The sequence below is a fragment of the Anolis carolinensis genome, chromosome 1, assembly GCF_035594765.1.
Source record: "Anolis carolinensis isolate JA03-04 chromosome 1, rAnoCar3.1.pri, whole genome shotgun sequence".
Classification (NCBI taxonomy): Eukaryota; Metazoa; Chordata; class Lepidosauria; order Squamata; family Dactyloidae; genus Anolis; species Anolis carolinensis.
The window spans coordinates 57037174-57062243 of NC_085841.1; the positions used below are offsets into that span (position 1 = coordinate 57037174).

General features: G+C 36.1%; 1 protein-coding gene across 13 annotated transcripts in view; it reads left to right on the forward strand.

The window, feature by feature from the left end:
• Positions 1-25070, forward strand: part of cep170 (centrosomal protein 170) — a 143286-nt gene that overhangs the window by 104874 nt on the left and 13342 nt on the right. For 5 of the 13 annotated variants that reach the window (XM_062974949.1, XM_062974977.1, XM_062974993.1 and 2 more), the window contains 7 exons: positions 5452-5578; positions 6569-8407; positions 10764-10814; positions 12635-12869; positions 16889-17066; positions 20253-20420; positions 22539-22627. In XM_062974949.1, the coding sequence (XP_062831019.1) occupies positions 5452-5578; positions 6569-8407; positions 10764-10814; positions 12635-12869; positions 16889-17066; positions 20253-20420; positions 22539-22627 (2687 nt within the window). The remainder of the gene's footprint in view (positions 1-5451; positions 5579-6568; positions 8408-10763; positions 10815-12634; positions 12870-16888; positions 17067-20252; positions 20421-22538; positions 22628-25070) is intronic. The other 8 variants (XM_062974980.1, XM_008117433.3, XM_062974962.1 and 5 more) reach the window with 6 other exon arrangements.

Consider the following 25070-nt stretch of genomic DNA (forward strand, 5'->3'; position numbering starts at 1 on the left):
CTTTACTTGAGTCCATCACTCTAATAGCCTTTTTTATTTCCTCTACCGAGATCTCCTTGTTTAGTCTCTCGCGCTGTTGCTCTGTTATTTTTTCAAGGTTTTGTCTATTTAAAAATGACATAATACTCTCTTTATTTATTTTATCCTTGGTATATAATTTCTTGTAAAATTTAAAGAATTGTTTCAATATGTCCTGATCCTTTGTATAAGTTTTCCCCTCGGATACAATTTCTGTAATAAACTGCGCTTGTTTTTTTTTCCTAACTCTCCTAGAAAGCCATCGTCCTGGTTTGTTTGCATTCTGAAAGTTATATTGTTTAACAAATTTCATTTGTTTAGCTATCTTTTCTGTTTCTAAGTAATCCATCTGTGTTACCCAGAAGTTCAAGTCTTGTTTAAGTTTCTCATCAGAGGGGTTCGCTTTTAAACCTGCTTCTAATTTAGTTAATTGTTCGGTGACTTTATCGTATTTTTCTCTTTTCAGTTTATTTTTTCTAGCATTCTGCTGTATCAAATGTCCTCGCATAACGGCTTTACTCGCGTCCCATATTACTTGGATCGAAGTCTCCTGGGACGTGTTCAGCTGAAAATATTCCTTCAAGATTTCCCTATTTTTTTTAATATCATCTTCAGATTTCAACATATTCTCGTTAAATTTCCATTTAAAGTTATTAATCCTCTCGTCTAGTCTGAATTCTATCGGGCAGTGGTCAGAAATGGTTCTGGGCAATATTTTAATTTTAGAAACTCTTGTTGATAGAGAATTTGAGGCCCAGGCCATATCAATCCTTGACCACGATTGATGTCTATCCGAAAAAAAGGTAAAGTCTTTTTCTTTTTTATGTGTTATTCTCCAAATATCTATTAGATCATATTCTTCCATTAAATTCACAAATTGTTTCGGGAGTTGACTCATTTTATTTCCTAATCTATTTTTCTGAGTACCAGATTTGTCCAGCTGTGGGTCCAAGACCCCATTGAAGTCTCCAACAATTATCAAATTATCAAACTGTTGGCTCATTATTTTCTCTCTTAACTCCCTCACAAAAGATGTTTTGGCGCCATTCGGAGCATAAATGTTACAAAAGAGCGTAATCTGGTTGTTCTGGTTTATACTGATCGCTATCATTCGACCCTCTTGGTCCTTAAAGGCCAGTTTGGAATCCAATCTCGGACTAGTATAAATTACCACTCCTCTCTTTTTTTCATTAGCTGCGGAATAAAATTCTTTCCCAATATTTTTTTGGGTTAGATTTGAGACATGTTTTTGACAAATATGCGTTTCCTGGAGTGCTACAATATCATATTTCCCTCTTTTAATTTGATTAAATAATTTTCTCCTCTTATTTGGAGAATCCAATCCATTAACATTGTTACTCCAACACTTAATTTGCATAACAAATTTTTATTATATATTTTATTTACTATGGTTTGTTCCCAAGTCCGGTTGAGGTGCAGTCTTATTTGAGGACGTTGGTGAGAAAAATCTGGCTCGCTTCTTTTTTCTCTCTTCTTCCTCTTCCGGTGACAGCCCGACATCTTGGTCTTTCATCAGCCTATCATAAAAAGATTTGGCCTTTTCCTCTGATGTAATCCATATCTTCTGTTCCCTATATGAAACCATCAGGCCTTCAGTCTTCTCCCACCAGAATCGGATATCTCTTTTTCTCAACTCGTCAGCCAAAAAGTTGTATTTTCTTCTTTTCATCAGGGTGGAAGCTGGGTGTTCCTTGAGAATAGATATTTTGCAGCCGTTATAATGCTGCGGGTTGGCACTATTGCTCCTCAGTATTCTCTTAAATTTCTTCTTGCCAAATGGACAACGATGTCCCTTGCCACCTTGTGTTTTCTAGAGTAGTTTGTCGTAATTCTGTATACCTTCTCAATATTGTCCGCCATCTCTTCTTCAGTGCGCTGCGTCATCTCAGCCGTAATTTTAATTATAATCTCTTTTAAGTTCTCCTTAGCTTCTTCTTGAATGTTTCTAAATCTCAGCTGGAATTCTGCTTCCCTTTGTTCTATTCTTTCCTGTCTTGCTTCCAGTTTAGTAATTAATGTTTCTAATTTATTCAGCTTCCTTTGCATTTCTTCTTGAGTTTGCTCAATTTTTTTGTTTTCTTGTTTCATCTCTTTTATCTCTTGTTGTACTTGATCAAAGTTTTTTTTAATATTACTAAATTCGTCCGTGATTTCCTTTCTCATGTTCAGCATTTGTTCCTGGAACGTATTTTGGCTTTCTGATAGTTTCATTAATTCCCTCATAATATCTTTTAAACCCAGATTTTCTGGCAAAGATTGTCTTCGTTGTAGGATCTTAGGGTCTTCTTTTACCTTGGGGGTAGCCATTCTTAATAATAAACTGTGTAAACAGATAAGGTTCTCAAAATGAAATTAGCTTTGGTTGAGTTCTTAATAGTAGAATATGTAAACAATATATAAACAAATAAAATTCTCAAAATAAAATTAAATTTGATTTGCCCTCCCGGCGGAACTGATATTTGTTCCCCCTAAGTTCTTTTTTGGAAATTTAATAATTAATCGAGAGTTGATTATAAATATTCGATTGTCAGGGGTATCAGGGATGTCTAATAAGTAATATGTTAGTAATCCATTAGTGCTTCGCTTATGTAGAATTTATTTACCCCCTTAATTTATTTAATGTGGATAGAATCTTTAATTGATTAAGCGCAATTGATTAGTTGTGAATTAATGGCCTATATAAATTTATTCTCTTTGATAGGTTGAAATTTTTATATCGTTGTTTAATTTATTTTATTTTATATATATTTTATTTTATGTTTATTTTATTCATTCATTTATTCATTTTATTCATTTATTTATTTATTTCATTTATCTATTTGTTTACTTATTTATTTATTTTTTGGCTACCTCTCCCTTTCGGGAAGCTATAATCTGTCTATCCCTTAATCCCAGTCAACTGACTACTGTTATCTATCAATGAGCACTATTAGTCGTCTGCCTCTTGATCTGCCTTTAAACAAAGCAGAAAGGCAAACTGCGCAGGTCCGGAGGGGCCAAATAACGCGGGCAAAAGGGCAGGAAATAGGAAGAGGAAAGACCCAAAGAACCATAGAGACAGGAAGACAAGAGATAGAGGGACAACGATAACGACAACGACAGAAGCCCATAGACTATTGTTCTATAGTCTACATGAGAAAAGAGACAGAGAGTTCACAGAACCCATAGAACAATTGGTACCAGCGACGCGAAACAGCAGTGTAACAACAAGACTGTCAAATTAAACTGAGAAGGAGCCACGGCAGCGCGGAGAGAAGGCGACGGACGGCACAGCTCACCAGCCCTAGTATTGAAGAACCAACGAAACGGTCGGGGCGGCAAGGATCGGCGAGCAGGGGTCAACGGAGAGACAACGGAGAGGGAGAGGAAGAGACCACGTGGACCGACAGTAAACAGGAGTGGGGGACTGAGGGAACAAAGGAGGGAGAATAGAGTTCTTTGTGTTTTCTTGTTTGACATAACTTTCTGAGAGAACTATACAGTATTTTCTTCCATCTGTGGCATGGCAGTTATACCACCTATGGTTTGTAGCTTACCAGTGTGTGAGTCACAGAGATCTTCAAGAAGAAAAAAGAATAGGTTGCATCCTTGTAGATATGGTTCTTTGGGTGATCATGTGAACTCACACAACCCTACACAAGCATGTGCTGTCCTTCAGTCCTTGGATGCTCTTGCTGCAACATCCATGAAACTAAGGGTTAGGTGGGTAGAGTTACTTCAAAAATTGCTTATGTCATTGCTCTAGAATGTCCCAAACAATGCAGTGTGAAGCACAAATAAATCAAATATGAAATCACAGATGACCACTCAAAGAACTATAATTACTAGTATGCAACTTCTCATTCTTTTACTTTGATACTTTTACTTCTATTTCTAATACTTGGCTCTTTCACACATGCTAAATAAGTAGGTGGAATAATCAGCACTATCCCGATTTGAAAGATACATATGGATATCATTTACTTTTTTTGGATCCTTGAGTGGACATTTTTCCTTTTTATAACTGCAGATTTAAACAACATACCAGCTTTTAACAATAAACCTGGAAATACTTTAAAAACTTTCAAGATTATGTGTTCTCAGTATTCTGAGACTACTATTAAGATGTTGTTTATTAGTATCAATACTATTTCCGTCATTATTTCTGAGGAAATAATGGAAGCTTCACACACTCCATATCCATACTTCCTTTCTTTTCCTATGGCTTCCTGGTATACACACAGATGTCTCATGCATAATTTTCCTAATCACAGTCTAATCATAGTTTGAAGTGATGGGTCAGACCATTGGTTACAAATTATACAACAGCTCTTTTGAGAAATCCAATAATATTCTACAATCTGTGATAAAAAGGATCTAATGCACTCACACGTCCTGTTTGATGACAAAATGGCAAGTATGGGCATCACCACATTTACACAGCAGATACTGGGTCCTTTAGTTTTTCCAGATTTTTTAAAATCAGTTTAGTATAAACAGCTATAGTAGTTACAGTTCTCTATACGGTTAAATTGGACTACCTTGAACAAAATAGGTGAGTACCAACCTATTTTGTAAGAGAAATCTTTTTACTGAAACTGCAAATACTTTTAAAATATCATATATTGCTATGGTGAAACAAAGAAATATGCTTAGATTTGTTCATCATTACTGGGAAACATAATCAGGAAAAGCCTAAGGATTATGTTATTATTACTTATCTTAACCACAATTTATAGGATACCAGACCAGGACAAGTTAGGAAAGGCTGGTGTAGGCAATACAAATACTGTTTTAAAATTATATAGAACACCCCCATATTTTTAAAAAAACTGTTGTCCTGTAACATACCTATTCAGCTAAGGTGCCTTTTCATCACACACCCTGTTTGTACTTGCACAGCAAGGTTTGATGGAATAATGAAGAGATTCAGGCAGTGCAGTTGACACTTCCAGCATATTGTTGCCAGCTGCTTGAAAATTCCAGGCATCTGACCAAATTAGAACCCATACTAGTTTCTCATAAGTGGACTGTTGTCAAGCAGACTTCATATAGCCTAATCATATAGTTGTAGCCATTCGTACCTTGCTGATTTCCCCTCCTATCCATCCTGCGCTCTCCTTTTTCTCAACTGTATTCTTTGGATTGAAATTAGTTATAGTTGATTGGGCCAGGCTGGAATTTAACCTGCTATCTTATTGCCTTTGCGTGGTGCCATTTTGCCTGTTTTAGAACAACCAGGCCCATCCTCATCTTTGCTGTATTTTAATCCAGTAGAAGATGTTTATTGTGGTATTTTTATTCTTATGCATTGTTCATGTCATACCCTTGAACTGGTGATGAAAGCATTGGAAAATATTCAATTCAAGGTGGAATAATGAATTATATTGTAAAAATGTAAATGTAATTTCTGCACTTTAATTGTCTTATCAGGAAAACACTGGTGTGTCTGGAAGCAAACGCTGGGTGTCACAGTGGGCTAGTCTGGCTGCTAACCATACGAAACATGAAGAAAGTGAAGTACGAATGGAGACATTAGCTCCTGCTCATCTAGAAAATGGTACTATAAGTAGTTCCTTTCTGCTTCGGCTGTAACATCAGGGAATGGTTATGTGTTGCTTTGCTGAGTCGTTGACCTTAAGTGACTATTGCTTAAATAAAACTTTTATCAGAGACTTCTACATGGATTATATTATCTAAATTAAGTTAATTTCATGTAAGGCCCATTGAAATCATTTTGAATAATGAGGACAGTCGTCCCTTCACATTTCCAGATTGAACCTTGAAATATTTGATTATTTGCGGATTGCATTTTGTTGCGTCTGAAGCTATCTTATGCCATTTTTAATTTTAATAACACAATTGTCCATCTCAGCTGTTCTCAGATAAGTTTGGTTTAATTTTCAGTAAAATTGGGGGGGGGGGAATCAAACTGGTGGAGTTGTGCATTCACTCCATCATGGGGGCAGGCAGAGGAGGAGGGTATAGGACAACAAGAACATTAGGAGAGAGGGCATGCACATTTTTATTTGCATATTAATGTGTTTACATGAGTGGGTGGGCAGGCAGTGGGGAAGGGAATGGGATAGAGGTTCTTGAGGAAGAATGTATTTGTTCACTTGTGTGTGTGTGGGGGGGGGGGAGACGGGTGGGTGGTAAATGGGACTTTGGGGTGGACAGAAAGAGCAGAATGAAGGAGGGGAGGAAATGCAATGGAAAGGATTGCTGCTTTTATGATGGCAGTACTTTTGTAATACCTGTCCTCTATCATATTCATTTTTGGTCCATGTGTATGGGTGAATATGTGCAGGAATGAACATGTAGCAGAGCCCAGCCACCTCACCTAAATGCACTTGACTTAGCTAGAAACAAATGTAACGATCATCATTTCATTAATTTGTTTGTGTATAAATTTGTTGTAGTATGGTTTTAAAATTAATCTGAAAGATGCAAGCAACAAAAACAAAATGTGTCATTTGTAACATTTTTAGAGTTTTATTGATATGGCTTGGTGGGTTTTTTCTCTCTTCTTTTTGTGTATAATTTTTAGACACCGATATAAGTGAATCTGGCCTATCAGTTCGAAGTACAGGTTCAGCTGCTTCTTTGAATAGCCAAGGAGATCGAAAGAAGCGAACACTTCCACAACTGCCAAAGGAAGAAAATGTCATAGAAGGGCAAAGGACAAAAGTTTCAACCCCTCAGAGATCAGAGATAGGAGAAAAACAAGATACTGAACTACAGGAGAAGGAAACTCCAACTCATACTCAAAAAGAAATAGGCCAAGCTATTGATAAAATCCCAATGAAAGCAAGCAAAACAATGAATGGCCTTTCTCCTAAAGCAGACAAGACATTTTTTCAATCTAACAGTTGTTTCCCTTCAGGTCAAAATGGCAAGGAAACATCAGTTGTGAAACAAGCTTTGGCTAAAATTCAGCAGCAGGAGCAAAATGAGGCAACACATTGGGTTCCCACTAAATTATCTTCTGCAAAAACTACAAATCAGATTGAAAAGAAGAAGGAGGAATCTTCCGTTTCCCATAAAATAGATAATAAAGAAAAGGCACCTGGGCGTAGTGCTGGCAAAACAGACACTAAGACTGTACAAAGTGAAGGGAAAAGAAGAAAACCAGAGGAAACATCAAAATGTCAAGCTGCAAAAGGATTTAGTGGAGACAAGAAAGAAACATCTAAGCCATTGGTGAGGCAGGGCAGTTTTACTATAGATAAACCAAGCACAAACATACCCATAGAACTAATCCCTCATATTAATAAAGAAACAGCAACTGCTCCAGGATCATTATCTTTAACAACCACCACTAGAATAAGTGAGAAAAGTGAGTCAGTTGAAACAGATTCCAGTCTAGATACAACATTAATATTAAAAGATACTGAAGCTGTAATGGCTTTTCTTGAAGCTAAGCTACGTGAAGATAACAAAATAGATGAAGGACCCGAGACTCCCAGCTATAATAGAGATAATTCTATTTCACCTGAATCAGATGTGGATACTGCTAGTACAATTAGTCTAGTCACCGGAGACAGTGAAAGAAAAACCACTCAGAAGCGCAAAAGCTTTACAACTCTCTATAAAGATAGGTGTTCCACTGGTTCTCCGGCAAAGGATGTTTTAAAGTCATCATCTACAAGTGCTAGAGACAAAATTGAAAAGAAAACAAAAAGTCGTTCTTTGGAAGCTGGTTCAAGAGGAGATGCACGTAAGATTGTACAGAGCAGTGGAAGAATAAGGCAACCTTCAGTAGATTTAACAGATGATGACCAAACTTCTAGTGTACCTCATTCTGCTATTTCTGATATTTTGTCTTCTGACCAGGAAACATGCTCTGGCAAATCACATGGAAGGACACCTTTTACCTCAGCAGATGAACACTTGCACTCCAAAACAGAAGGCATTAAAATAGCAAAGTTGAAATCTTCCCCAGTATCAACTGGTCAGTTCAGTAAATCAACTACTCTTCCAAGGCCTCGACCCACAAGGACTTCTCTGTTACGTAGAGCGCGACTTGGGGAAGTTTCAGATAGTGAGCTTGCAGATGCAGACAAAGCTTCAGTAGCCTCTGAAGTGTCTACTACAAGTTCTACATCAAAGCCTCCATCAGGAAGGAGAAATATTTCAAGAATTGACTTGCTTGCTCAGCCACGTAGAAATAGACTCGGTTCTTTATCTGCACGAAGTGACTCTGAAGCAACAATGACTAGAAGCACTGCCTCATCTCGAACGGCAGATGCTGCAATTAGAAATGGCATTAGACTAACACCTCCAGCAGATAGTACTAAAGTTTCTCCTAGAATTAGAGCTAACAGTATTTCTCGCCTGTCAGACTCCAAATCCAAATCAATATCATCAACGCATAATTCTCCATCAGGTATGGCAGTTTTTTTGACATTATTTCGTAATTCATTACTTTGGTCTTTCAGTACTGTTTTTATTGATAACAACAATTTAAACAAAAAATATTTCAGTAACATTTATAATACAGGTTGATCATCCGTTATCCAGAATTCTGAAATCCAAAATATTCCAAAATCTAAAATGGTCCACATGAGTAGCTGAGACACTGATACATTTGCTTTCTGATTGTTCAATGTACAGAAAGTGTGTTTCATGCACAAATCATTTAAAAAGATTGTGTATAAAATTACCTTTAGACTGTGTTTTGTATTTAGACTTTGGCCCTATCTCCAAGATAATTTATGTGCAACAATATGTATTTCAAAATCAGAAATAAAAAACACTTGTGCTACTAAGCATTTCAGATAAGGGATACTTAAACTGTATAATATGATAATGACATAAATTTTATTGTTGTTAATTGTAATATGAAATGAACCACTTTATGGCCAAATTCTTTTCTAGAAAGGTTGGTGGGTTTTTCCTCTTGAGACACTGCTAACAAAATGATCAATAAATGTTCACTTTATAATTTCTTCTGTGGGCATAATTGCTTCTTAATATTAGCATGATCTCTTTAGAAGTTTAGGTGCAAAACCCAGCATTTTTTCTGTTATCTGCTATAATTGTGTTAGATTTGTGATCATCTGATTGACTACTGTTGGTTGACCTAAGAAATAACAAGCATTTGGAAGAAGATGCTTTATCCAAAATTCAATACTTCATATTTATTGGTAATAATTACATATTAATGCAGAAACACATTTTAAATAACTTTAAAACATATTAAATGCCATTTTGCTCATCATTGTAAGTGATGGAGGTAAGCTTCTGGGTGCAACAGCAAGTAACTCAATATTCATTTTCTACTTCCCAGCATCCATGTGTATATTGATGCATAGTGTCATTTTGGGGGAACTGATTTTTTATCTGGAGTCAAAGAAAGTGTGTAGAACAGCCTCTTTCTTGTTCTGATTTATCATGCCAAAAGGGAGATTGAGCAGATGACATTGCCTGTGTTGTGCATGCATTTCATGAAAATGCATCATAGAACAGATTTGCAACACTTCAGAATTGGCCATGCTTCTCTACTCCCATTCACAGTGGCCATTCAAGTTTGCAGAGAACAATTTATGCATAAAAAGTTTGAGCATCCCTTAACCAGAAATATGAACTCCAAAATACTCCAAATTTGTCTACAGGAGTGGCTAAGATAGTAACACCTTTTGCTTTCTTATGGTTTAGTGTACATAAACTGTGTTTCATACACAAAATATTGTATAAAATCATTTCACATAAGCAAATTACAAGATTAGATTCGGGTTCCCTTTCCAAGATATTTCATTATGTATACAAAGATATTCCAAAATTTAAAAAAAAACCCAAGCACTTCATATAAGGCACACACAACATGTACTTTTTTCCTTTATAAGTATTGATCTCTAACTTGAGAATCACAAGGTGTAGTCAGCAATTTCATGTGACCTTGGACTGGGATCAACAGCAGGGTGCCCAGCTCCATTCTGTTTGTGAATGCAGCATGTGTAATTAATATTATGTGAGTAACGGAGTCAGCATAGTGTAGTGGTTTAAGCATTGGACTATGACTTGGGAAATATGCTTACCTTAGATTGTTCATAAGTCAAAATCAGTAACCGAACTTTTAAACTAAGTTTATGTTTGTGAATGAGATGTGAGTCAATGGGGTACCATTAAACCTTTTAGATACACAATTCATTTTTCGGTATATTTCAGAAAACTAAAGTTGTTTACTCAGTTATTGGGATAATTATACCAAAATATTTAAGGGGGAAAATGGAGAAATATATTTACAGTATAAATGCTTAATATATAGCTATGAAACAAAAGACAGATCATACTTTATAAAGATGAAGTCATCAGTAATTCATATTTATCTCCATGATTACTTTTTAACCACAGACACTTTTCATAGGAAATCTTCTAATATTTCATAGAAGTAGTAGCTACATTATTGCTGTTTAAAAAAGAAACACGGTTCATCATGTCATTTTTAAAGTTCTGCTGTAGAGCTTTGGAGCATTTTAAATGTCTTGAGTCTTGAAATGTTTTACATTTTGACATTTTATTACTTAGATTAGTTTGTGCCTTCTGTTCATTGTGTTTTATTTATAGATTTGGATTTTCAAAATTTATTCAATTCCAATAATTTAATACGTTAGAATAAACATTTAACTTTATTCCACATCTTTATTTTATTGGTGGAATTAAGTTAATTATTATATATTTTTAAGAAATGCTTTGTGTTTATATGTCTTCATTAACATGATAAACAAATATTTTATACACAGAGGCATACCGTCTTCTCCCAGACCCAGATCCTGCTCTTGAAACTTACAGTGGTAGAGTACTAGAAATCATATTTTGTATCTAAAATTTCACTTCTGAATAATTATCATTTATTTCTTACCTTAAATGCCCATGTTGTACAACGATGGGTTCCAAGACTAGTTATACATTGATAACATTGTTATATTTTAAAAGATTGGTTTTGCCATTGTCAGTATTTAAACTGTTTGAAGCTGGGATAAAAACATAGACTTCAAATTAAAGTTCACTTTAAAGAAAGCAATTGGACCCATATCATATTTTTTCTTTAGCCCTCAGTGATTCTGGTTTTGCATGTCTTTAGGAAAAATGGGGTTTTTTTGTTTATTCAATTTAATGTGCTTTTTAGCAGTCAAAAAAACAAAACACCTCAAAATCAGGCTTATTAGAACCTGCATGTGAGCTTCAAGATATTGAAATATGTATTTTTCATTCTTTGACTGGATTGTAAAATAGCTGTATTCTGTATTCATAAGCTGCACAATTAAGAATTTATTGTAATATTTCTCACTCAAAAGCATCTCTCTGACATGCAGCAATTTTGTTTTCTATTGTTTAAATTTTCAATAAAATATGAACTAAAACATTTATAAGTATCCTGATTAGTGTATGTATCCAGCCTCTGCTGGAAGAAGATGTACCATTTCAATTCCACATTATTATTAAACATTTTAAAGTTAGAAGAAGTGCAAATAGGTGGAATTTTGATTGTACAACTTGTAGTTTAGATTAATGACCTTTTAAAAACTAAATATGGGAATAGAAATCCTTTAGATTTTGGCAGCTCCTGAGATCCTGGTCAAGATTTGAGCCCTTTAGCTTCAATTAGTTTTTTCCAATGTGAATGTGAAAGCCGCCTCTCAGATGGAGATTGCAGTAGGAGCAAAAGGTTAAAGTGCTGATCTGAATTGTGCTCTAATGCCTGCAGTCTGCTTTTAAAAGCTCTTACTACAAATGTTAATTACTTAAATCAAGGGTGTCAAACTCATTTTTCACCGAGGGTCACATCAGCCCAAAGGGCCATTCATAATTGTAAGACTGTAGAAATAACTATGTTGTCATGACATTGAAAGCCTTGTGGGCCCAGATAAGTGATGTGGCAGACTGAATTCTGTCAATGGGCCTTCTGTTTGACACTTGTGGCTTAAATGTTATTTCATATTAGTTTGTATATTAAATACTAACTAAAGTCCAAGATAATTGACATTCAGAGCTCCATTTAATAGTAATAACTGGTACTTGATGTTTCAGTTCTCCCAGACTCCTTGGGCATTGTTATATTTTCTAGGGTTCATGTTCTTTGTAGTCTGGATGTCATTTGAAATGTCATCTAAAAGTAAAATACATTCATGCAGACCTCTGTTTCTGACTAAAAATAAACATTTTGCATTAGACCATGATTACAATTAAAATTTCCTCTTATACTGGTTACTGAATATCATCTTAGGTATCTAAACCAGACTTTAAACCTTTCTAATGTAGATTTCAATTATTTTGACGATGGGAAAAATGGCATAAAAGGTACAGGGTCACTGTATGAAGGACAGTGATTTGGGTTCAAACATCATGGTTTAGTTAGAAGACTGATAACATTTCTACTTTTTAAACTCATCATTGTACAAAGGGATTCACTTTTCGCATTCTGTAAACTAGCAATTTTTGTTTTAACACATTTATAGTAGCTTTGTTTTTTAAAACTGTAGTTAGAAAACACTTTTTTGTGCAGTACTTTGGGTTTGGAATTAAGCAACTGTGACAATGTTTCTGAAATGATAACTCTCTTTCTGCCAATAGATACAATAATATTTCTTTTTTAATAATTAAACTAATTTAGTAAATTCAAGATGGAGGCGCTTTCCTACTGATTATGCTTCCACCTCAGAAGATGAATTTGGATCAAACCGTAATTCTCCTAAACATGCCCGTCTACGTACTTCTCCAGCCCTGAAAACTACTCGGCTTCAGAGCTCTGGAACACCAACACAAGCTAGCAATATCTTCAAGCATAGGATAAAGGAACAGGAAGACTACATTCGGGATTGGACTGCACATCGGGAAGAAATAGCAAGGTTGGCTTTAAAGGAATGAATACTAAGATAAAAATAGCCAGCACCGCATTACTCATATTTAACTGAATCTAGTGCACCATCAAATCTAATGCACACCTGAAACCAAAAAAAAAGATTTGTTCGCAAATGTAATGCACAGCTGAAAAAAAATGTAAAGAAGGTACAAGAAAGAAGAGGAAAAAGAGCCTTGAAAGAAAAGGCAGAGTGGGAAAGAGAATAAAAAAGGTACAGGAAGGAAGGGGAGAAAGGAGCCTTGAAAGAAAAGGCAAAGAGAGGGAAAGAAAATGGAAAGAAGGTACAAGAAAGAAAAGGCAGAGAGAAGGAAGCGTGGAAGAGAGAGAGAAGGAAGGAAAGGAGCTCTGGTGGTGGAGCGAAAGTTGACTCTGTTGAGCTGGGCCAGCACGAAGGAGGCCGCCTTCTCCACTTCCTCCGCTCTTCCTTCCCCGCTTTGGTTCCTGTGGCTAGCGAAGGAGTCTACCCTGGCTAAGCAGCAGCCCCAGCAAACCAAGGAGGAAGATATGAAGGCAGTTGTGGACCTTGGTTGGCGGCTCACTGTGGGCCCCAGGCTGCAATGGCTGGCTGTTCGCCACAGGCCACAGGCACTCTTTCTGGCCCTTCGCCGTGGGCTCCAGGAGCCAGGGAGGCACTTCTTCTGCTGCTTTTGCCTCTTCCTCCTTGGCTTCTGGGGCCAATCGTTGCTTTGCCGGCTTGCCACTTTGCTGGCTGTTTTGCCTGCTCAGTGCTCACTGCAGGAACCAAAGAGGCTCCTCCTCCTCCAGAGCTGTCTTCATCTCTTCCTCTTTGGCTCCTGGGGCCTCTGATGACCAGCTGGTGAGGGAGCCAGTCCTGGTGAGGCGACGGCCCCAGCAAGCCAAGGAGGCTGCAGATTGTAGCGAGCAGGGAGGCCCGCTACCGTATTATGCGCATCTAATGAGCACTCCCAATTTTGGCAGGGCCATTTAGCAAAAAAACCCCAAAAAACAAACGTGTGCATTAGAATCACATGAGTATGGTAATTAATCCAGTGACAAGTCAGAAAATCTTTTTAGGAGTAGGTTTCTAGCTTGTGTATTTTCTTCTGGATAATAGACTTTATTAATAGGTCTTATACAGAAGCATTATATTTTTCATTCAGTTGGAAATCTAGGGCAAAACTTTTCCTAATACAATCTGACTCTGTTCACATATCATAGGAAAAAAGGATGCCACATTATACTGAGTCAGGTAATTGGTCCAGGGGTGTCAAACTCATTTTCACCGAGGGCCACAATCAGCTTTGTAGTTGACTTCAAAGGGACGTTATAAGATTGAATAAATGTAACTGTGTTTCCCTGGCATTGAAAGACACACAAGTCATATAAAATTATGTAACAGGCTGCATTTGGCCCACAGGCCTTGCATTTGACACATGTGCATTGATCCTCCTGACTATTGTTGACAGTGACTGATAGAGAGTATTCCAAGGTTTCAGAGAGGAACTTTTCCTGCCCTACCTGGAGAATCAGATACTGAACCTGGAACCATAGTAGCAAGATGCCACCACAGCCTCAGGCTGCCACACTTGTCCCACACCTCTATAGCCATTATAAACATAAATTTAGAAATTAATAGCAGCATCTTGTGTTCTCAGCACATATCAAGCTGCAATTAATCTAGATTATTATTATTTTTTTAAACCAAGTAAATGTGACACTATAGGTAATAAAATGAGTTCGTTTTAGGAGGCTTGCTAAATGTCCTGTTTACAGAGTTTATATTCCAGATCAGGGATATGGAACGAAAATGAAGGGGAACATCAAAGTAAGGATGGGAGTAAATTGATAATTAATTAGCACCAGAAAAGTTGGCATTATTGTAATTTTTTTTAAAAAAAATTATATCGAAGGTGTGAATATTGAAGCATAAAGTTAGAACTTTTCTTAATTATATTTTATGATGAAGTGCAACTTTGATGTATACTTTGGTAGAACTCGATAGTTTCAGTTTTTTTAAAATATCACATGCAAATTTTCCATTGTGACTATATCACAGTTTAGAGCAGACAACAGAAACATTTCTTTTCCTTGTACATTCAATAAGATCACAAGGGCAGAATGTACACAAGGGCTGTATCCCAATTCCATTCCATAGAATCCCTGCCCTGGTTTGATCACTTTGCTGCCACACACACCTGTTTTAATCCAAACTGAAGTCAGTTTGGAAAACCACCTGGAAACCCCATTATGTAACCACATTGGTGCAAGGGGCTGTTTGTACTGTGTGCATATAATTACCATATATGTTTATATCTGGTTGCAAGACTGCAGCAGGTGCAGGATGTTTTGGGGGGATTTGTGCAACACATTTAATCAAATAAGCTTTGTTTTCCTTTTATTCTGATGTCCACCCTTTCTTCTATAAAATGGAACCAATAGAGAATGGAGGGAATATGTACATACCTGAAAATATGTGCATACAAACATCTAATCCCCCAAAAGGCCACAGCATATTTTCTGAATGCCAGTACAAACATGGAAGCTACATTTCTGTGGTGGGAACAATAATGTGACTTCAGTAACCACCCACTATTCTGTCTCCACCCCAGATTCCACCTAATCCTCCTATTCAAGGGTCAAACAGTTTATTTGGGGGAGGGCGGTAACAAACAATGGAACGAACTGGACTTTGTTTTTTAAAAATGGCTTAAGATCTTCAGGCATCAAAAACAAATATGTTCATGTCAGAAGGAGAGGAACACTGTGTTCCAAACAGGACTAGAATGGAGGTAAGAACACATTATTTAGCCAGTGTAGATTAAGCCAAGGAGGATCATATTAATTAAAGTTTGAATCATCTCCTTTGCTGCTGAGGAAAGAAATTCTGGAGGATATGCACAGGTCAGAAGCTTACTCCTGCATCCATTGCACATAGAAAAGAGGTGTATGATAAAATAGCCAAGGTGAAACAGGGTTGCATTTTTTCTGTTTATCTTTATTGTTCTAATTTATATGATTATCAAACGAGGACATGCACATTCTTATTGGAAAATGTTTAATAAATGATTAGTTGATATGCAAAATAGACCCAATAAGTATTTCTATTAAAATATAATATTTGAATCCAAAGGGCTTTTTTCAGAACCATAGCTGACATGATTCCTGCTAACCATAGAAATTTGGGGCAGACTGTCAATAGAAAGGATTGCAACCTATGGTTAAAATACTAGCCTTATTCACTAGAGTGTTAATATTAAGCTTGTGTGTGTTTTAAAGTATTCTTTTGAAATTACAGAAAAATACACACACAATGCAGATTTTTTTTTCTGAAATGGCAAACACTTATTAAACAATAGGGAGAAACAAAATTAATTATAATGGAAAACATTAATAGGACAACTGAGTGTGGAGATATCTAATTATATTGTGAAGTAAACCTGGTATGTGGCTGAGTAATATATTAAAGGGAATTAAGCAGAAATCATGGAAGAACAATTGTAAGAAAAATATGTATAAGCTCACATTCTGTAGATTGTAAGTTATTTGCTTTTTCCGTTGATAGAACAGATCGCAACATTCAATTTGGACACTCCTTCCCCCAAATCAGCACGAAACAGCAGCTGGAAGGGGGCTTTGTGGGGAGAATAGGAAATTTATGTTGCATAACTTTCCTCTGCTTGTATAATATTTGATTTCAACATTTTTATAGACAAAATAAAAAAGCTATCAAATTCTTCAGTGATAAAATTGTTAATTAAGGATTTAGGGCTAGAAAACACTGTAATAATGTATGATGACAGTAAATGCATTGGATTTATAGGAGATTAATTGTCACTAGCAGAACTAGAAAGCATTGTTTGTTGCTACTGTTGTATGTGTTAGAGCTGTACAAGAAGACATTTTATTGTAATGTTGATTGTCATGTGAGAAGAAATCTTGAAACTTCAGCATGTTTCGAATTCTACAGAAACACCCCTGAGCTTTGAAGCTGATTGATTGAGAAGAATTTCATTTAGGCTATAATGCTGCATTAATCATTAACAGGATAAGCCAAGACCTCGCTCTCATCGCACGGGAAATCAATGATGTAGCAGGCGAGATAGATTCGGTGACTTCATCAGGCACTGCTCCTAGTACCACAGTAAGCACTGCTGCCACCACCCCTGGCTCTGCCATAGACACTAGAGAAGAGGTAGGAGATCTTCATGGAGAAATGCATAAGGTTCTTCTTTTTCTTTATTTCTTTTTCTTTGTCCTTTTGGCATTGCCTTGAATTAATCCCACTCTTATATGCATGACTATCAGCATTTTGTTCTTTTTGATTTTAAGATTAGAGTACTTATTGTCAGACATTAATTCCAGCAGTTAATGAGGACATTTCTTAATACAAACAATGCAAGAATAGTCACACTGTGAACAAATTGTCACTTTAAAAATGATCATAAGATCTTTTGCTTTTGTTTTTTTGAAAAAAAAACCATAGCCTCAGATGCAAGTGAGTAGTATCTAAGAAGTGCTTTTCAGTGAAGGAGAAATCATTATACACATGTTTATACAAAGATATTATGAAATAATATATGTGAGATAAAGTTCATTGCACTTTTAGGGGGCTTAGATGGCCCTGTGCTTTACTATTTTTTTTTCTTTTAAAATAATTTATACTCATTTATTCTAAACTGGTTTCCCCTTTGTAATATACTAATAAATCTAAAGTAATATAGTTTCATACTGTAGTTTGCTTTGCCTTTTCTGATATTCTATGTTTCTATATGCAAACTTGCATGCTCAAGTCGCTATTGCAAACTCCAGTAAGTGCACTTAAATATCCACAAAGTTCCTTATATTGCTGTTTGTCTTTAATTATTTATTTTGTTTTCAGGGTTGGCAATTTCCTTGGAAAAACTACTCTTAAGAGCAGGTCAATAGTGAGGAGCACTTTTCCATTCGAGATTTGGAATAACATACTAGTAAAACGATATTGGAATGCACAATTGTCTCTAGACTTTCTAGACAACATGAAATTACCAGCTTGGCTGCATTAAATGAAACAAGATGTTACACTTGTTACACTTTTTAGCAGGTTAAACAACAGTTGAACAGGAAATTAACAGGTTCCTTTGGCTTTGTAATTTGTATGATTTTAGAATAGTCTTTTAAAAAGACAGAAATCCACATATGCTGGTCACACTTTAATACAGCTTCTATAAAGTGATAGCAAGTAATAATGCAGCAAGAAAGTTCCTGCATAACTGCAGCAATGAACTTTAAAATGCTAAATCCCAGGAAATGCGGTCTGTGAGATTAGGCACCCTCCAGAATAGTGTTGGAGCTAGGAAGGATGGAGTCCCCATGATCTTCAGAGGAATAGGAAAACTCCTCTATAATAATAATAATAATAATAATAATATACTGCCCTATCTCCCCCAGGACTCAGGGCGGTTTCCAACATAAGGCAAAAATTCAAATGCCAAAAAGGAAAACCATACAACAAAATTAAATGTCATAAAACAAAAACATACAATCCAACTAAAACAACCACAAAAATTTAAAATCCAGTTTCAGTTTACTCCATCAGAGGGTTTAAAATACCAGTGGCCAGAGTTACAGAATGAACCTGGCCAGCTATGAAGGGCTAGGCAAAGGCTAGTGTGACAGAGTATCATAGGGCCAGGAAAGTGGATAAAGTGCAGAGCAGGATCCTAGTTGACGGCCAAAGGAAGGGCCTAGGGACTAATCATTCTCAAAAACCTGCTGGAACCACCAGGTTTTCAGGTGCCTATGGAAGGAGGACAGTGTAGGGGCTTGCCTAATCTCTTTGGGGATGGCATTCCAAAGTCAGGGGGCCACCACTGAGAAGGCCCTCTCCCTCGTCCCTATCAACCATGCTTATGACGGTAGCGGGAGCGAGAGGGCCTCCCCCAGCAGATCTTAGAGCCCACTCCGGTTCACAGGGGGAGATGCAATCACGAAGATAGGCAGGGCTCGAGCCATTTAGGGCTTTGTAGGTCATAACCTGCAACTTGAATTGGGACCAGCAACTAGTGAAGCTGTTTTAGTAGAAGTGTTGTATGCTCCCTATAATTAGCTTTCTCCTAACCTACCATCACTTTCTGAGTGCAGTTCTGCTTTACTACAATTCTGGGTAGTGGTGAAAGTGTGAACTGCAAATTTAACTCATTGTCAATAAGGAATTGAGAAGTCGGGGGGGGGGGGGGGAGTTAGGAAAATATTTCAAAAGAGAAAACCAAAAGGAGAAGAGGAGGGCAGAGGCAGAAGGAGTAGCAGCAGTAGTAATAGTGGTAATGGTGATGATAGTATTATTTTATACAACCATTTGCTTTATCAAGAATTTGAGAGTTTTCTAGTTAGGTCACTAATCAAGATATTAGGGCAGCTTCACCACTGAATGTACCTTGAATATGGAAGTGATGGGTTGTAAAACTTTAGCCTATGTTATACAGTTCACATAAATTGATCACTTGTGTCAACAAAGATCTATATATGTAAAATAAGGCAGTTATGCCAGCTTGAGTCTGTCCTTAAAACACGACGTTCCCACTTATCTGGTGGGTTAGGAACTGGTTAGGCACTATCAGGATCAGTTGACGAATGGAACTCAGGATTTTTTTTACCAAACACTAGATGGAACTGTGTCAACTTTTTCCATGTCATATGTTAGTATTTCTTTTGAGTTTATGTTAATACTAAAAGTATTTGTTCATTTTCTTCAGGAAATAGATGAGTGGTAGGAGTTCTAAAATTCACAACTTTGTGTAGTACAGATACGTTTTCTACTCTATATATTATGCCAACCCTGAATATTTTCTCTTCATGCATTGTGTAGTTATCTGTTGTTGTGTTTTAACCTCTTGTAGATGTTATTTGGTTAATCACATTATGTTTTGTTGTATCTTTGTGAGTAACAGGGTGTAATCATTTTTAAATGTGTCATAGTATTTGTAATATGATTTTTTTACTGTGTTCATGTTGGTCTCTTTTTATTTCCTAGCTATGCTTCTAAGCCTCTGCTAATGTAAATATGCATTTTCTCTGAGTTAGGTAATGTTGACTTATATCTTTGTTTACTAAATAATGTGAGTCCCATTTCTCTACTATTCATCAGTAACGTATACTATAGAATACATAATTAGTATTGAATGTGCTATTCTTCCTTTTTAAAACAAATATTTATTTTTCTCTAGCTAAAATAGCAACCTTTTGGTGAAATTTGACAAAATAGTTTATCTTATAATATATATGAAAATGGTATACTCCATGTATTTTATTTCTTTTGTTCTTTCATTGAGAGAATCTTTCAATTGATGAGCCACATAATGGGTTTCTCTACTTGCTTTTATAACCTAAAGCCTTGTCACTAATTATATTATTTATATCTATATTATTCCAGCTAGTTGACCGTGTATTTGACGAAAGCTTAAACTTCAGGAAGATTCCTCCAGTAGTAAATGTTAAAATGCCAGATGGGAACTCCCGGCCGAGTGAATCCAAACCACAGACTGCAGATGTACCTGAGCCACCAACAATTACACGTCGTCGAACCTGGAGTAGGGATGAAGTAAATATCCATTATGTATACATAAAGAGCTGAATGAAAGTCCCAGAGAATCAATAGATTAGGAGAGGCACAGTGCATGAATCCATCCTAGAACCCAGAATATCCCATTTTTAAAAAACCCTTGGCAATTTCAGTTTGAGTTAGAGTCACTGTTTGTGGGGAAAGATGAGGTATCTTTTGATCATTTATGTTCTGATTCATTAATGAAGAGTGAAGGTGGGGGGGGGGGAGGACAAAACTGTGTTAATTACAAATAACTACTATTTATTTATCATTATTATTTATTAATTATAGTTACTTATATTTCCCTGTGAGTTAAATGTACCCACACAACTTTTTGAAGTAATTCAGGCTGAAAGAAGGTAACAGGTTTAGTATAATCCAGTACATTTCATGGAAGAATAGGAGCTTGACCCTGACCATCCATATTCCAGTACAGCACTCCGTATAATAGCACTCCACTGGTGCCCACAATCACATGAGAAAAGTCAGATATTCTGACATGATCTTAGGCATTTATTAGAGCAGTGGTTCCCAACCTGAGGGTCCCCAGATGTTTTGGCCTTCAACTCTCAGAAATCCTAACAGCTGGTAAACTGGCTGGGGTTTCTGAGAGTTGTAGGCCAAAACACCTGGGGACCTACAGGTTGAGAACCACTGCTCTAGAAGATCCTATTGAATCCCCATGGGAGATAAAAGGAGGACATCGTTTCACTTTTAGCCAACAATAACCTGCATATGGGTTATATGAGGAAAGAGGGAAATATTCAAGAGAAAAGAAAAAAAATCAGAAAATGGAGAGAAATAACATGAAACAGGGTTTTGTTCTAATTTCTGATTCGATTTGATCTATTACTACTACGCTAGAGTCTTGCTTATCCAACCTTTGCTTATCCAATGTTCTATATTATCCAATGAAGTCTGTCTTTTAGTAGTCATTGTTTTTGTAGTCAATGTTTTCAATACATTGTGATGTTTTGGTGCTAAATTCATAAATACAGTAATTACAACACAACATTACTGTGTATTGAACTGCTTTTTCTGTTGATTTTTTTTGTAAAGCTTGATGTTTTGGTCCTTAATTTGTAAAATCATAATGTAATTTGATGTTTAATAGGCTTTTCCTTAATCCCTCCTTATTATCCAACATTTTCGCTTATCCAACGTTCTGCTAGCCCGTCTATGTTGGATAAGTGAGACTTTCCTGTATGTTATTTTATATAACATTCAAAAATAATGTTTGTTTTCTTTGCTCTAACAAGTATAATAATGGAAAAAGAGTGTAAAAACTTAAGAATGCTAGCATCAAATTCTTAATTGTGTGCAGGATAATGGTAACTATTGATGAATAGGCAAAGTAAGTGGCTTGCTTCTTTGGAAGAGTGGAGAGTTCTACTTATAGAATTGAGCTTTGCTACTGATGTCTTCCTCTGCAGTGCCCTTAACCCTTAAAAGTTACTCTAGAATAGTGGTTTTCAACCTGTGGCTCCCCAGATTGTTTGGCCTTCAACTCCCAGAAATCCTAACAGCTGGTAAACTGGCTGGGATTTGTGGGAGCTGTAAGCCAAAATACCTGGGGACCCACACGTTGAGAACCACTGCTCTAGAAGATCCTATTGAATCCCCATGGGAGATAAAAGGAGGACATCTTTTCACTTTTAGCCAACAATAACCTGCATATGGGTTATAATTAAAGCTATATGCCACATTTATAAGAAGTCATACAGATCATGTATATTTGCTTCTTCAGTTCCTAAAGCAGATACTTGACTTGTTAAGTTATAGTACTTTTTGCTGACATTGAGTTGTTTATGAAAGAATTATTGTTAAAAATCCTGGTTTTACAGAGAGCCATGGGATGCTACAATTAACATAATAATAATAATAATAATAATAATAATAATAATAATAATAATAATAATAATAATAATAATAATAATAATAACAACTTTATTTTTATACCCCGCCCCATCTCCCCTTACTCAATTTAATATGGTTCTGAGGTTTAGCTAAAGTGACTGTACTTGAGCTAATTTGTACAGAGGGAAAAAGCAACACTATTCTATCTTAATTTTTAGAAGTAAGTAACAGTATTAATTGTCTTTTTAATTTTTTCAGGTTATGGGAGATACATTGCTGTTGTCCTCAGTCTTCCAGTTTTCCAGGAAGATTAGACAATCTATAGATAAAACTGCTGGTAAAATCAGGTAAGCAGTGCTTCTGATCAGTATAATCCTCTGGCAAAAGTTGTTAAGAATAGATTAACTTTTGCTTTGATTGCAGCTCATGTCCCATGAAAACCAAAGAGCTGGCTTCAGTTTTGTTTAATAGAAAGAGATTGATACTTATCATCTTTTAAAAATCAACTTGCTAACTTCAGTGAGTGATGTGTTGTGATGTCTATTGGGAAAAGAACTTCTTAACTCCAGATGTGGATAGTAAAAGAACACAGTGTATTGCAAGTTAAGCATTCCTTAAAGCATCCCTTATCGGAATTCCAAAATCCTCCGGATTTGTTCATAAGGGTGTCTGAGATAGTAACCTCTTGGCTTTCTGATGAATCAATTGATTTTTGTTGTTGTTATTATATTTATATCCCACTTTTATATCAATTGAGATGCAAAGCAGTTCACAACATTAAAAATTAATCCAACTTAAAATCTAGATAAAGGTAAAGGTTTTCCTCTGACATTAAGTCTAGTCTATTCCGACTCTGGCGGTTGGTGCTCATCTCCATTTCTAAGCTGAAGAGCCAGCGTTGTCCATAGACACCTCCAAGGTCATGTGGCTGGAATGACTATATGGAGTGCCGTTACTTTCCTGCCAGAGCAGTACCTATTGATCTACTCACATTTGCATGTTTTCGAACGGCTAGGTTGGCAGAAGCTGGGTCTAACAGTGGGAGCTCACCCCGCTCCCCAGATTCGATTTGCCGACTTTTCAGCTATTTAATCTGCTGCACCAACTTAAAATCTACAGCATCTAAATATTAAAATCGAATTAAACATAAAGATCATTTAAAACACTTAGAACCAGATAATAAAATTAAAAACACTATACACTACCCTCTGGCTCATTTTTAAAAACCTTCTTTAAAATCCTGTCTGAATAAAATGATTTTAGGCCCTTTCTCATATCCCCAGCAACTGTACTTGTAATGGCTGTGGAACTGATCTTACTGCTAATCTTAGAGCTTGGGCTGTTTCGTACCAGGGATCTTCCAAATAGCCTGGACAGACTTTATTTCATGCACACAATTATTTTAGTATTACCTTTAGGCTATTAGTATATTACCTTTAGGCTATGTGTATAAGGTGTGTATGAAACATGACATTTGTGTTTAAACTTGGGTCCCGTGTCTACTTTGTAGACATCTCACTATGTAGGTATATGCAACAACAGGTAGAAATCCAAAATTCAAAGCACTTCTTGTTTCAAGCATTCAGGATAAGAGATACTCAACATGTATATTGTGATAATGGCAAAATCAAAACCCACTTCGTTGATACTAATTTTATTGGAAAAGGCATCTATTTCTCAATGCCTAATTTTTATATGTAAATACAAGTATTCCAAAATACATTAAATAATCCAAAACCCAAACACTTCCCAAGCATCTCAAATGAGGGATACTCAACCTGTACTTTGAGTTTCTATCAAATGTCTAATTAAACTTTGTGTGTGTGTGGGGGGGGGGGGGGATGATGTAATCCTCTGCACAGGGTTTTAGAAACAATCTGGCAGTAATTCAAAGAAGAGTTAGAATAGGAACTACAAACACGAGACACTAAAATCCAAGATTGAAAAGCCCAAATTTATTATTGATTCACATATTATATTGTCAGAGTCAACACATGCACTTTTTTTTCTATCTACTCCTTGTTTAAAGTATTCCATAGCAAACTCTAGAAACAGGAGACATATTTGAGAGGGCAGCCAATTCTTTTCTCTGTCCACTTGATTTTCATCTAAAATAGTTCACCATAGTTGCCAGTGTACATTTATTCCATGGAAGGATGCTGCTACATTTTTGGAAGGATATATATTTTTATTCTGTCCAGATTAAAACGGATTATAGTCCACTGGTAATTAAATAACATTGCTGTATGTTGCTTGGTTTATGTGATAGTTGTTTATTTTAATCTTCAACTTTTTCCATTTGGAAATTAGAAAACAATTTGTAATCAAACATTGATTCCTCCTTCTGACTGGTCTTCTTGTAGCAAATGGCTGGTTGTTATCTCACTCTCTGAAGTTTTTCTCCCGTCTCTAGCTAAATTTCTGCATTAATGCTTTCTGATTAATCTGATTTATCTATTTTTTTCTTGCTTATTTTCAAACTGTCCTATGACTGAGACTATTTTATTTAAGGCCACTCATTTGCTTTATGGCTGTCTGAACCTTTTCATGGGCCAAGGACTTTTAAGTACAGCTTCTTAAGTACTATATGCTACTGGAACCACAGTTACTTTGCACTTAAGCACTTTCTACAGATTTCAGTGTTGCAGCACATGCACAAAATAAGACTTGACACATACTGATATATTTTTAATTACTGGAATGTTACTTTAATCTGAATATTATTTTGAAGCTCTTCTTTAGTATTCATTTTGAGTTTTTGCCTTCTTCACTGTTTATAGAAGAATGAAA